General features: G+C 38.6%; 2 protein-coding genes and 1 long non-coding RNA gene across 3 annotated transcripts; 2 read left to right on the top strand and 1 right to left on the bottom strand.

The window, feature by feature from the left end:
• The first annotated feature begins 4645 nt into the window (after window positions 1-4645).
• Window positions 4646-6651, top strand: LOC117634437 (glucan endo-1,3-beta-glucosidase, basic isoform-like). The gene is made up of 2 exons (XM_034368553.1): window positions 4646-4786; window positions 5570-6651. Exons 1-2 carry the CDS (start codon window positions 4693-4695, stop codon window positions 6505-6507), a joined length of 1032 nt encoding a protein of 343 aa, XP_034224444.1. The 5' UTR covers window positions 4646-4692; the 3' UTR covers window positions 6508-6651.
• A 1247-nt stretch (window positions 6652-7898) lies between these two features.
• Window positions 7899-9268, top strand: LOC117634947 (glucan endo-1,3-beta-glucosidase, basic isoform). The gene is made up of 2 exons (XM_034369237.1): window positions 7899-8029; window positions 8258-9268. The coding sequence occupies exons 1-2, from the start codon at window positions 7909-7911 to the stop codon at window positions 9199-9201; spliced, it is 1065 nt and encodes a 354-aa protein (XP_034225128.1). The 5' UTR covers window positions 7899-7908; the 3' UTR covers window positions 9202-9268.
• Window positions 9269-9453: 185 nt separating this feature from the next.
• LOC117635664 lies at window positions 9454-12132 on the bottom strand. The gene is made up of 3 exons (XR_004586914.1): window positions 11939-12132; window positions 10979-11042; window positions 9454-9850 (listed from the first exon to the last, which is right to left on the bottom strand). It is a non-coding gene; the product is annotated as an uncharacterized LOC117635664 (long non-coding RNA).
• Between the last annotated feature and the right edge of the window lie 111 nt (window positions 12133-12243).

Genomic DNA, 12243 nt, shown 5'->3' with positions numbered 1-12243 from the left:
CCCTTGACCTACCACAAAAGCAATGTCAACTGCTTCCCAAATCTGCTCCTTTATATCCTTGGGGATTTGAGCCCATTTCATGTCCACAAGTGGAACTCTGGATCGTGCCAACACACCAATGTAGGACTGCATCTCACTATGTGCTTGGCCAATTCCTTTCCCCCTTTTATTGTACTCAACAATTGGCCTGAGTTTCTGAAGTTTTCTCTTTACAACACGAGGCATTGTGCTCATACCTCGACCAGACTTTGAATCATCAGAGATTGTTGTCTGGCTGGTTGGTTCTGTCTCAGCAGATGATGAAGCAAACTTCATCTTCTTCAAAGACTTCTCTTGAGGAGTTACCATTCCAAGCTCCTTACCTCCATTTTTCTTGGAGCCAGAGTCCTTACTTTGGTGTTGAGAAACCATTTTTACAGACAAAACTGCAAGTGAAAATATTTCAGAAAAAGATTAAGAACACAAACGACGGTTATTAATAAAATACGACGTATGATATGATTTTAAACGACGCAATGAAATAATCTCAGACGTAATAAATGTTTAAAACCAAGGTAATTAAACAACGATGAAATAATATAAAATAAGACGTAATAATAACTTATTACGTCGATATTTACCGGACGACGTGATAATAAACTATAAACGACGAAATATTTATATAACGTCGTGGTATTGATGTTCACACGACGTCAATAGTAATATACCGTCGCCTATATAAGGATCCAAAACCCTTCTTTCTTTCTCTGTGAATGTTTGATTGCAGATTTGATTTTTCTGAACCATGGTTTTTGTTTTCTAATTTGATAAAATACAAGGCCAAGAAAGAAAGTTTTGGAATCTTATATAGACGACGGTATTTTAATATGACGCCGTGGTATTAACATTCACACGACGTAAAACAATAAGATACTGTCGTCTATATTAGATACCAACCCTACTTTCTTTTTCTTTATATTTTATCAAATTAGGGAAAAACAAAAACCATTGTTCGAGAAATCAAACCTGCAATTAAACAAGCAAATAAAAAAAAGACTATAATTTTAAAAACAACTTTGTCAATTTTCAGACGACGCTAGAACGATTGACGAACCGTCGTGGTCTACATATTTAACCACTTAAATAAGAAGCTACCGTCGTCTTATTTAGTTGAGGTAGTTGTCTTCAAAGTTGGAAACTTTCCCTCTTTGTCTGTATATTTTATCAAACTTGGAAAGAAGTAAAATGATTTTGGCCAGAAAAAAAGGTAAAAAGATTTTTCAAACAAAAAACGTATGAGCATGCAAAACAGTAACCAAAATAGTGAAAATGAAAGCTTACCTTTTGCGTGCAATGAAAGCAAGAGGAAGACGATCGATCTTTAAGTTCAGAGACGACAAAGAAGACGAGAGGAAGACGATGAGATAATCTGACAGTGCTCTGACAAGGAAAAAAGACGAAAAGTTTTCTCTGGGAGATTGAAATTTTTAATCGGGTTTGGAAACAGTGCATGTGTAAGTCAGGTAGATGAAAAGTTGCTTACATATAAAACCATTTCAAAAAAATAATACGGCGGTTACATATAACTACGTCGTTTTTAACTAACACGACGCAATATTTGTTTTACGACGTGGAATCTTTTCATTTAACGTCGTTAGGTTTAATATAACCGACGTGGATTTGAATTTTTAAATTATGAATAGAATTTTTTTTTCCGTGACCTTTCAGTTTATTTTTCAATTACAGTGCGTTATAAATAGAGTTTTTTTTCCGGAGGAAATTTAAAATGAAGGAAATTAATGTTCTGGAATATGTAAAGTTTCTTTTTTGGATGACAGATTTAAATAAAATAAGAATATAAAAACAACGACTGTTTTTGTATTACTGTCGTCGTTTTTCGTCGTCTTAAGTAAGACTAAGACGACGTAATATATTTGTTGAGCGACGTTGATTTGTTTTTAAACGTCGTTAGGTATAATATAACCGTCGTTGAAAATTGTCTCCCTGATTGCAAATTTGCAACGACGTTAGGTATAATATTTGTAGATACACAAACGCACACACATCATCAACTTCCAAAAAATTGTCTCTCTGATTGCAAATCTGTGTCATCTGTTAAGATTATGATGTGGAACAGAGTTCCATCTGGTAAGATTTCGTAACCCTTGGGATCTCAGAAAAATCTGATTATGTCGGCGGTTTTCTATATAAACCGTCGTGGTTATTTCAATTTTTGTCATTAAGTAGATCTACCGACGTAGGATAAGAAAATCAAAGAAAAAAATTGTTAACAAAAATTCTTATTAAGACGACGGTTTAAATTAAAGGTACGACGTATAAAATGAATAAATACAACGTTAAATTTTATAGTACGATTTAAAGATAACGTCGTAGAACTATACGAGAATGACGTCGATATATTTATTTTTTCCGTCGTTGTACATTAATTTAATACGGCGATATTTTGTATTTTAAAGCCGTGGATTTGTTTGTAATTATACGGCGTCTTATACGAAAACCTCGTAGTGTTATTTTATGAGTAAAAACGGCGGCTTTTAGTGAAATTGTCGTCTTTACTTTCTACGTCGGTCGATTCATAACTTCTGCCGTTCTTAGTTGGCTTTGATTTTACACTGCGAAAATCTGTTTCAAATAGACATCGATTGTTTAATTAGGTACGTCGTTGTTTTTGAACAGCCATTTGAATCTCCATTTTTTAGTTGTCTAAGGTGGTATTACACGACGGTGTTTTTAGAACCGTCGTCTTTTTAAAAACCATGACGGTTTTCACTTAGACCGTCGTTGTTTTCTGGTTGTCTTTTTCACTTTTTGTAGTAGTGTTGATACACAATCCTAGAAAGGTGCACTGGGAGGCTGCTAAATGGATACTGAGATCTCATCATGGAACAAGGGAGATAGGAATTTATTTTGAGAAGAATTATGAAGGAGTTGAAAAGTCCTCCATTGGATATGTGGACTCTGATTTTGCAAAAGAAGGTCCACGACAAGGTATATGTTTACTATAGAAAAAGGTCATATGTGTTGGAGATCAATATTACAACCAACTATGCATTATCAACCACAGAGGCTGAATATATGGCAATGGCTGAGGCCATTAAGGAAGCAATCTGGACGTTAGGGTTGATAGAAGATTTGGTTGTTAATCAACAAGTTTGATGTGTATTGTGATAGTCAGTATGCCATTTGCTTGGCAAAGTATCAGGTACATCATGCGAGGACCAAACATATAGATGTGAGATATCACTTTATTCAAGAAGTGATAGCTGAAGATGACATTCGTATCAAGAAAATTGCCATGGTAGATAATCCCGTTGATATGTTAACTAAGGTGGTAGGTGTATCAAAGTTCAAGCACTGCTTGAATTTAGTGCATGTGAAGCAAGTTTGATCTTGCAATATGATGGAGCAACGGATGCTACTATGTGTAATGTCTCAGTATGGATTTCATGCAAGGTGGAGTTTGTTGGAATTGGCATAAAATCAATATGCGCCTAAACTAAAATAGATATCAATGTAGGAAAAGAAAAGTTGTAGGTTTTTGGGTTAGCTTGGACGCAAGCTAACATTGGCTTAATTCCTAGTTTGATTAGGATACAGTTTTAGTCTAAGATTTGGTTTTCTATGTATAATAGGATTTGATTGTAACCTGTGTCATCTATATATTAGTATAAAAGATGACGTTAGGAGGAGTGTATATATAAGTTTGAGAGGCATCTGTTTGTGTACTTGAGAGCCGTTGGGTTTGTGAATTTTCTTGTATTTCTTTGGTAATTAATAAGAAGTTTCCGTTGGTTAGGGAGGTACTCCAATATTGGAGGACTTTAATTGTTTGTGTTCCTTATTCTTTGTTTATCGTTTGAGTTCTTGTTTAGGCTTAAAAGTATAACAAGTTTTACATTTCGGTAGGAGATACTCTTATACATTTTACGAAATGGATTAATAGTTACTTTTTATTGTTTAAATGATGGGAGAATGATACGTTTTTGTATAATTGAGTGAAACGATGTTAATACAATGTCATCATGTCCCCGGTGGAAGTCGGCATATATGCAATGTACCAAACTTTGAGTCCCATTTTTCCACATACAGTTGTCAAGGATGAGCACAAATACCATCTCATCGCATGCCATTATTATATTTATATTGTCTTTATTAACATCACGAAATTTGGAAGTCAATCGTAATAGCAATACGGATCGCAGCCTCTATAGACTGGTCTGGCCCTACTCACCCACTATCTAGGCTTCAATTGTCTTATATATATATCCACCACAAGTTCATTAACTATATTTGAAGTATATTTGAAGTGTATGAAAGTGGATTTGAGATGTAAGGGTTTTAGCTCAAATTGTTAAGAGTATTTATTTTGTCTTCGAGGTCTTAAATTAATTCGATTAATTGTCCGTCCCATTATTGCCTGTATAAAAGGAAAATTGGATTTGAGGCCATTGAAAGACTATTGGGTTTAGCCATGATTAAACAAGGCAACCCTCATGAAATATAATGCAAATTAAGCACAAAAATGCATTAGAGAATGATGGAAAAGATTAATTAGCAAACACTTGACCAAGGGATTGACTATTCTTAGTCGTTGCAGGCCACTCTCTGATGCCTATAAATTAAAGAGCAAGAGGCAACATGGAGAGGCACACTTGCAATACTTCTTAGAATATCTATCTTTTCCTTATTATCATGGCTAAATCCAATTCGTCAGTCGGTAGAGGCCCTTCAATGATTTCGATAGTATTTCTCCTTGGGCTGCTGATGGCTAGCTTTGAAACAACAGGTATGTATCTCTCACAAGATTCGTCCCTATTTTGGCTTGGAAGGCTACATAGTTTTTATAATTCTTAACCTGCTTTGAGTACCTATAAGAGCTCGTATTTGACAATTTTTTTTTTTTTTTTTTTTATAACTATAGATCCTGCTTAAAGTTAATTTCTTTCCCACATTTGAGAATATTTCCTCTTTTTTCTTGTCTCTAATTATTCTTAGGACTGTAAATCGTTGTTAAGGTTTTTAAATTTGAATGTTTATAAGATCTGTGGGAACTGTTGCCTGATACTTTTCTTTTACACAATTACTTGATTTTTCCAACGAACTTCTCTGTTGCTTCCATGTCTGGGTCAGGGTGGATGGAAACAATGTGCCAAACAGAATTTAATAGCTTCTACTTAAACTTCATTTTCATGTGCAAGGTTATTGATAAGCGGGGGAAGGGAAGAATGCTGTTGGGTTTTACTTTTTTTCAATTGAAAAATTATTTATTATTTATTTTGTCCACGTGTGTACGAAATTACAAAAACACCCATGTCACGTAGTCAAAATTAACAAATTTTTAGACGGAGTTTATGTTGGGGGACAAACTAGGCCACCAAAATACGGTCAAGCGGAGTAAGTGAGCTACTTTGAATTTCAGAGAGTAATGTGAGATTTGACCGTAGTTTCAAGGGACATTGGTGTAAATAGGCCTTTTCATGATCATTTTAGCGACAAATTATATTGTATAAATCTAGTGAACTTTTCACCAGGATCATAAAACCTCATTATAATTTCTTCAATATTGCAGAAGCCCAGATTGGTGTATGTTATGGAATGCTTGGAGATCGTTTACCACCCCCATCAGAAGTTATTGCTCTGTACAAGCAAAATAACATCGGAAGAATGCGACTGTACGATCCAAACCAAGCTGCTCTAGCAGCCCTTAGAGGCTCTAATATTGAGCTCATGTTAGGCGTTCCAAATGACAACCTTCAAAGCCTAGCCTCAAGCCAGGCCAATGCAAATACTTGGGTCCAAAACAATGTGAGAAACTATGGCAATGTAAGATTCAAATACATTGCGGTAGGAAATGAAGTCAAGCCTTCAGACTCCTATGCACAATTTCTTGTCCCGGCCATGCAAAACATTCAGAAAGCAATTTCTAGTGCTGGTTTGGGAATTAAAGTCTCCACTGCCGTAGACACTGGAGTGCTTGGAAATTCCTTTCCTCCATCGAAGGGAGAGTTCAAGTCCGAATATGGAGCACTTTTGAGCCCCATCATCCGCTTCCTAGTGAACAACAGATCGCCGTTGCTGGTTAATTTGTACCCGTATTTCAGCTACAGCAGCAACACTCGCGACATTCGTCTAGATTATGCTCTTTTCACAGCTCCATCAGTTGTGGTACAAGATGGCCAACGTGGCTATCGTAATCTTTTCGATGCCATTTTGGACGCTGTTTATGCAGCTCTTGAGAAGGCGGGCGGAGGGTCTTTGGAAATTGTCATATCCGAAAGTGGTTGGCCATCAGCTGGTGGAACGGCAACAACAATTGATAATGCAAGGACTTATAACGCAAATCTGATTCAACATGTGAAGGGAGGGACTCCAAGGAAGCCCGGAAGGGCGATAGAAACCTACATCTTTGCCATGTTTGATGAGAACAGAAAGAACCCTGAGTTGGAGAAACATTGGGGGCTGTTTTCACCAAGCAAACAGCCGAAATACCCAATCAATTTCAACTGAGTAGCTAGGCAAGTGTAGTTGTGGTTAGGAATCTAACCACCAATATAACTAAAATAAATAGGCTGTCATGTATCACATCACATGTACCCAAATAATGCTCACATAGAGCAAATAATCTTATAAAAATACCGTAACTTATTGTCATTTCTTGGCAATATTGATGCATTACAAATTTCATTATAATTTCATTATGTTAAGAGCCTGTTAAAGATAAATTGTGTTAAAGATAAATTGCAGATATGGGCTTAGTCAAATTAGCTTAGGGAAAGGGCTCCCCACTTTGCCCGGAGTTCAAATCATTCTTCCCATAATTTAGAATAAATTAATGTAGAATATTACTGGTATAAAAAAAGACATTACTTAGGTTGAGATATAGATGTCAGTGGGTTATTTCATAAAGGAATATGCTTAATACTTCCCTGACTTCTCTCCCACCTATATTACACTTGATAAGGGCTACTCCATTAACTCCCATTCAACTTTCGCTATATTGCCCCATCTTGTATAGTTGACTTGTCCTTGTTAGGTTTACTTGGACTTTCTTATTTACAATTACAATATAAGATATTTACATTAACACCCTTGAGGTTTTTTGTCTTTTGACAAAACTCCTTAAGGTTTTGAAAATTACATGAACACCCCTTGAAGTTTTAGATTATTTTCACAAAACCCATTTTCTTGTTTGTCCAAAAATTGATAATTTTATTTAAAAAAATTACGCAAATGAAAAAATTAACCTCAATGATTGCATATGCAAAATCGACGAAATTTTTATATATATAAAATCATCAATATTTGGTCGAAAAATCGACGAAAGGGATTTATGTGGTTTTCTTGTCTCATAAGGTACGTACGTGAGAGCAATGTTCGTCCCTCCTTTGCCACCTCATATCTCTCAATATATTCTCGTCTTGTCACGTATTTTCTGTTTGTCTCTTAAGAAACTTTAGGTTAAAAGAATAAAAACACATTCAATTTAAGCTTATTAAATGAAAATAAGAAAAGGACAAGGAGAACAAGAAAACAAAACTACCCGGAGGCAGGCTCGGCCTCATGGTGAAAGTTCAACTAAGACGATAGTTATGACAGAACAAATCTTTGTTACAGAAATCCCACTCTAAACGCAGGAGCCTCATCCCACCAACCAAACCAAGAAACAGCCCTGCCATGATTAGCCAAGGCCCTCATTATAGTCTCACAACAGATACGAGAAAAACGAAAATGCATCAGTGAAAGACGGAATAAACAGACATTTGTTGTTGCAACAACGTAGACAGTTGAAATTGGACCCTCCTGTAAAGAGATCTTGAGCAGGTGCAAATCTCTTCCTCATCTCTATAAATTAAGGAGCAAGAGGCGGCCTTGAGAGACGTACACTTAGAATATTTCTTAGAAAATTGTATGTTTCTGACCATGACTAAATCGAATTCGTCATCAGTTGGCAGACTCCTTTCTCTGATTTCCATAGTACTTCTACTTGGGCAGCTGGTGGTGGCTAGCTTGGCAACAAAACAACACACAGGTATGCATATATAATTGGCACCTCTGTCAATCTAACTGCCAATTTAGCTTTTGTTTTTCTAGCGTATCATTCATCTAACTCGTGATTAACGAAAGCCAATGCACAGCAAATTACGACATTTTTGTGTGTGTCTATTTTAAAGATAAGGACCAAACTGTTCCATGCAACAAACCACGCATTTCTAATCAATCTCACATGTAAGCAATATTAATTCCTTTTTCAATGTAGGTGCTCCAATTGGTGTATGTAATGGAATGGTTGGCGATGACCTACCACCCCAAGCAGAAGTTGTTGCCCTCTACAAGACAAATAACATCCCAAGAATGCGACTTTATGATCCAAACCCAGCCGCTCTAGAAGCCCTTCGAGGCTCCAATATCAAGCTCTTGCTAGGCGTACCAAATGAAAACCTTCAATACATTGCCTTAAGCCAAGCCAACGCAAATGCATGGGTCCAAAACAATGTGAGAAACTATGCCAATGTGAAATTCAAGTACATTGCGGTAGGAAATGAAGTCAAGCCTTCAGACTCCTTTGCACAGTTTCTCGTCCCAGCCATGCGAAATATTCAAGAGGCAATTTCTCTTGCTGGTCTTGCAAAGAAAATTAAAGTTTCGACAGCCATCGACACCGGAGTACTTGGAGAGACCTTTCCTCCTTCGATAGGCTCATTCAAGTCTGAATATAACGCCCTTTTATATCCCATCATCCGCTTCCTAGTGAGCCACCAATCGCCATTGCTTGTTAACTTGTACCCTTATTTTGCTTACAGTGGCAACACTCAAGACATTCGTCTTGACTATGCTCTTTTCACAGCTCCATCAGTTGTGGTACAAGATGGGAACTTTGGTTACCGAAATCTTTTCGATGCCATGTTAGATGGTGTTTATGCTGCTCTTGAGAAGGCTGGTGGAGGGTCTTTGAAAGTTGTTATATCAGAGACTGGTTGGCCATCAGCTGCTGGAACAGCCACAACAATTGATAATGCAAGGACTTTTATATCAAATTTGATTCAACATGTGAAGGAAGGGACTCCAAGGAGGCCAGGAAGGCCCATAGAAACTTACATCTTTGCCATGTTTGATGAGAATAGAAAGACTCCAGAGCTTGAGAAACATTGGGGGCTCTTCTCCCCAACAAAACAGCCTAAATACCAAATCAGTTTCAATTGATTAGCAATAAAAGGGATGTTGTGGTTGCCAATAAAAGATTGCAAAGTTACCTGTAACCGCACCACGCCCCCCGCCCCCCACCCACCCCCCAAATTTGTTTTTATTTTTGTTTATTTTTGTGTGTGTGTGTGGTCACAAGCACCCTTGTACCCAAAAAAAAAAAAGCTCAAAAAGAGCAAATAGTCTTAATAAGAGATTGTACGAATTATAATTGTATATGTCTTCTTTGGTAGTTTGACGCATTACTGACAGGACCCGCCCCGGAATTTCCCCGTAGACCGGAGCGGACCTCGTCTTTGTTCCGACATCACCCCGATGCCGGGCCCACTTACTAAAAACCGAGACTCTTTACCAAAATTTTGGCAGAGTCCCCCCTGTAAAGTTAAGAAACCCAACAGATTTCAACCTGCATCAAAATACATAATAATCCCAACCAGCAGCATGCTTTAAAGCGAACAAACAATTTACAATGAAATGGCCTCAGGCCTCACAAATCAAACCCTAACAGGGCGATAACAGAGCATGTCTAAGAACTTCAATTTCAACAAAACAGAGTTCAAAGGAAATAACATGAAGAAAGAGTCCTACGAAGGCTCAAGGCTCGGAAGCGCACGATCCGGTTCTGCTGCGGAGCTCAGTCAACTACTGGCTGGGGGGCGCAAAACAGAAAATTGTGAGTGGACAAAAATAAATTCAGTTCAGTGTAAACCAACGTAATATAACCCCACCGTTTAGAAAACCATGCAAGAAATTCCATGCATCTCAAAACCTTCATACTCAAGTATATATATATATATATAATTATATATAATATACATAAAAACAAATCAATACTCGATGCCAAGTCGACAATCCATAAAGAACGCTTTATAAAACCCACCATCCAAAACTTATAAATCCCACAACCAAACTCTCAAAAGCGTACCCATTGGCACGACCGGCAAAGAAGTATCCTCACCGAAAAACATGAATGAATGGATTATATATATATATAAATATATAATATAAGAGATATATATATATATATATATATATAGAATATAAATATGACCATCACCTAGTTGTACCGGGGAAACAATCCAACCGGGGGATTGTTTGACTAGTCACCCTGGCAGAGTCCTCATGATGAGTCCTCAATCCACCATGTGACTAGGGAACGAGCCGTCCAACTGGGGGACCAACTCTCAGCCAGCACGTACCGTCGATAACCTCGAAACCCGTACGTCTGTGATCAGTCCTACGCGCGCAGACTACCCAATCAAGGGTCTACAGCAACATCCCGTCAAGGATGCCCCGGGTTCCGATTCTTCCAAGTATCTCAAGTATCCGTATCCAAGTTCCAAATCAGGGGAGGTACATAGGGTAGTGCTTATAGCACACCAAACTGACATTCTATACTCACCACTTTCCACAATCTCATCTCAACAACCCAAGTACCTCGCACATAACCAAATATATATAGAAAACCTCCAATCCATATATTCATACTCAAGATACTCAAATATGTTAAACCCAAAATATATTTTCAATGCCTCATAAAAATATCCCTTTCAACAATTGAATAAATAATATATCCAAAAATACCATTTAAAACATCATGCATAATATTTCCCAAAATCCATATAAATATACTTTCAATACCCAACTATGCCAAAGCGCTATACCAACATCAAATTCAACCCATGAATATAATATATTCAATAAATCGTTAAAACATTATGCATAAATCTTTCATTAATAAAACCATGCATAAGATTTGAAAACAAAGTCCACTCACAAGTAGTCTCACGCTGCTTGACCCTGAGAGGGTCCCGCCTGCTGCGTATGCGTGGTCGGAGTACCTAATTCAGAATACGTATACGAGATTAATACGAAGCGTTTCGAACGAGTACTTTGAATTAAATATCCTAATTTCCCAGGTTCTTAGTAAGTGTACTAGGAACGCGACGTTCTAAGGTCCAACTACCCAATTTGGACGATGGAACAGCTTCGGGAGACACTCGGTCAACCGACGGTCAAACTTCCCAATTCGGGTCAACCGGGCCCACGGGACCCACGGGACCCACGACCTCCATTTTACAATCCGAAAGTTCCTAAAGGTTCCACAAGGTCTAAGATACCCGTCTCGCAAGTTTGGTCCGAAACGGACAGTTAGATCGCTAACGATCGCACGATCGGACGGTTAATATAAAACACAAACTTTAAGTTATTGAATCGGAACATCCGGGGTTCCGATTCACAATCCGCGAAATCCTATACGATCCTAGGAATACCTAGAACAACATATTTTAATTCGGGAAGGATCTAACGGTCGGAACCTATCGAACCCGGATAACGCACAATATGCGAAAATCCGTTCGATAGTCAAACGACATCCGAATTGAGATCCGCGAAATCCTATGCGCTCGTGACAACCTAAGGATCTCATCGGGTTAATTTGCAGCCTCACCAGCCTCGCCCACGCGCCGCCACACGCGCCGGCAGCGCGTGGGTGTGTAGAGAAATTTCGGGAACGGAAAAACTCCACACCCGAGCTCACCCTTCCGGCTACAGATTCTACTCGACGAGTGGAACACTTTATTCAACTACACCAAGGTCCAATTCGGACGGCAAGTGGTCGGAATCGGCGTCGGAAACTCACGGTTTTAACCCGGAACTTCACGGCCTCGATCCGACGACCACCGCCACCATGGTCGTCGCGCAACCCAGGAAATAGCTAGAAGGGAAGGAGAGCTACCTGTTCCAAGTGACGGCGCAGCTCGAGATGGCCGGAAACGTCGCCGGCGACGTCGGCAGTTTCAGCTGGTTTTCACGTCGTCGCCACCGCCGCTTGCCGGGTTTTCGATCGGAGAAAAGGGGTGGGCTGGGTAGAGGAGGAAGAGATGAAGCTTTTGCAAGAAACGGCGCCTCAAACGGAGGTCGGACGGCGAAGTTCTCCCCGTCTGAAATTCCGGCGAAAATTCAAAACGGGGGAGGGGGGTTCAGCCGCGGGAGAGAGAGAGAGAGAGAGAGAGAGAGAGAGAAAAGTCAGATATTTTAAAC

The sequence above is a fragment of the Prunus dulcis genome, chromosome 7 (assembly GCF_902201215.1).
Source record: "Prunus dulcis chromosome 7, ALMONDv2, whole genome shotgun sequence".
NCBI lineage: Eukaryota > Viridiplantae > Streptophyta > Magnoliopsida > Rosales > Rosaceae > Prunus > Prunus dulcis.
The sequence above is the reverse complement of the archived record's forward strand: the minus strand, read 5'-3'. Positions and strand labels throughout refer to the sequence as shown.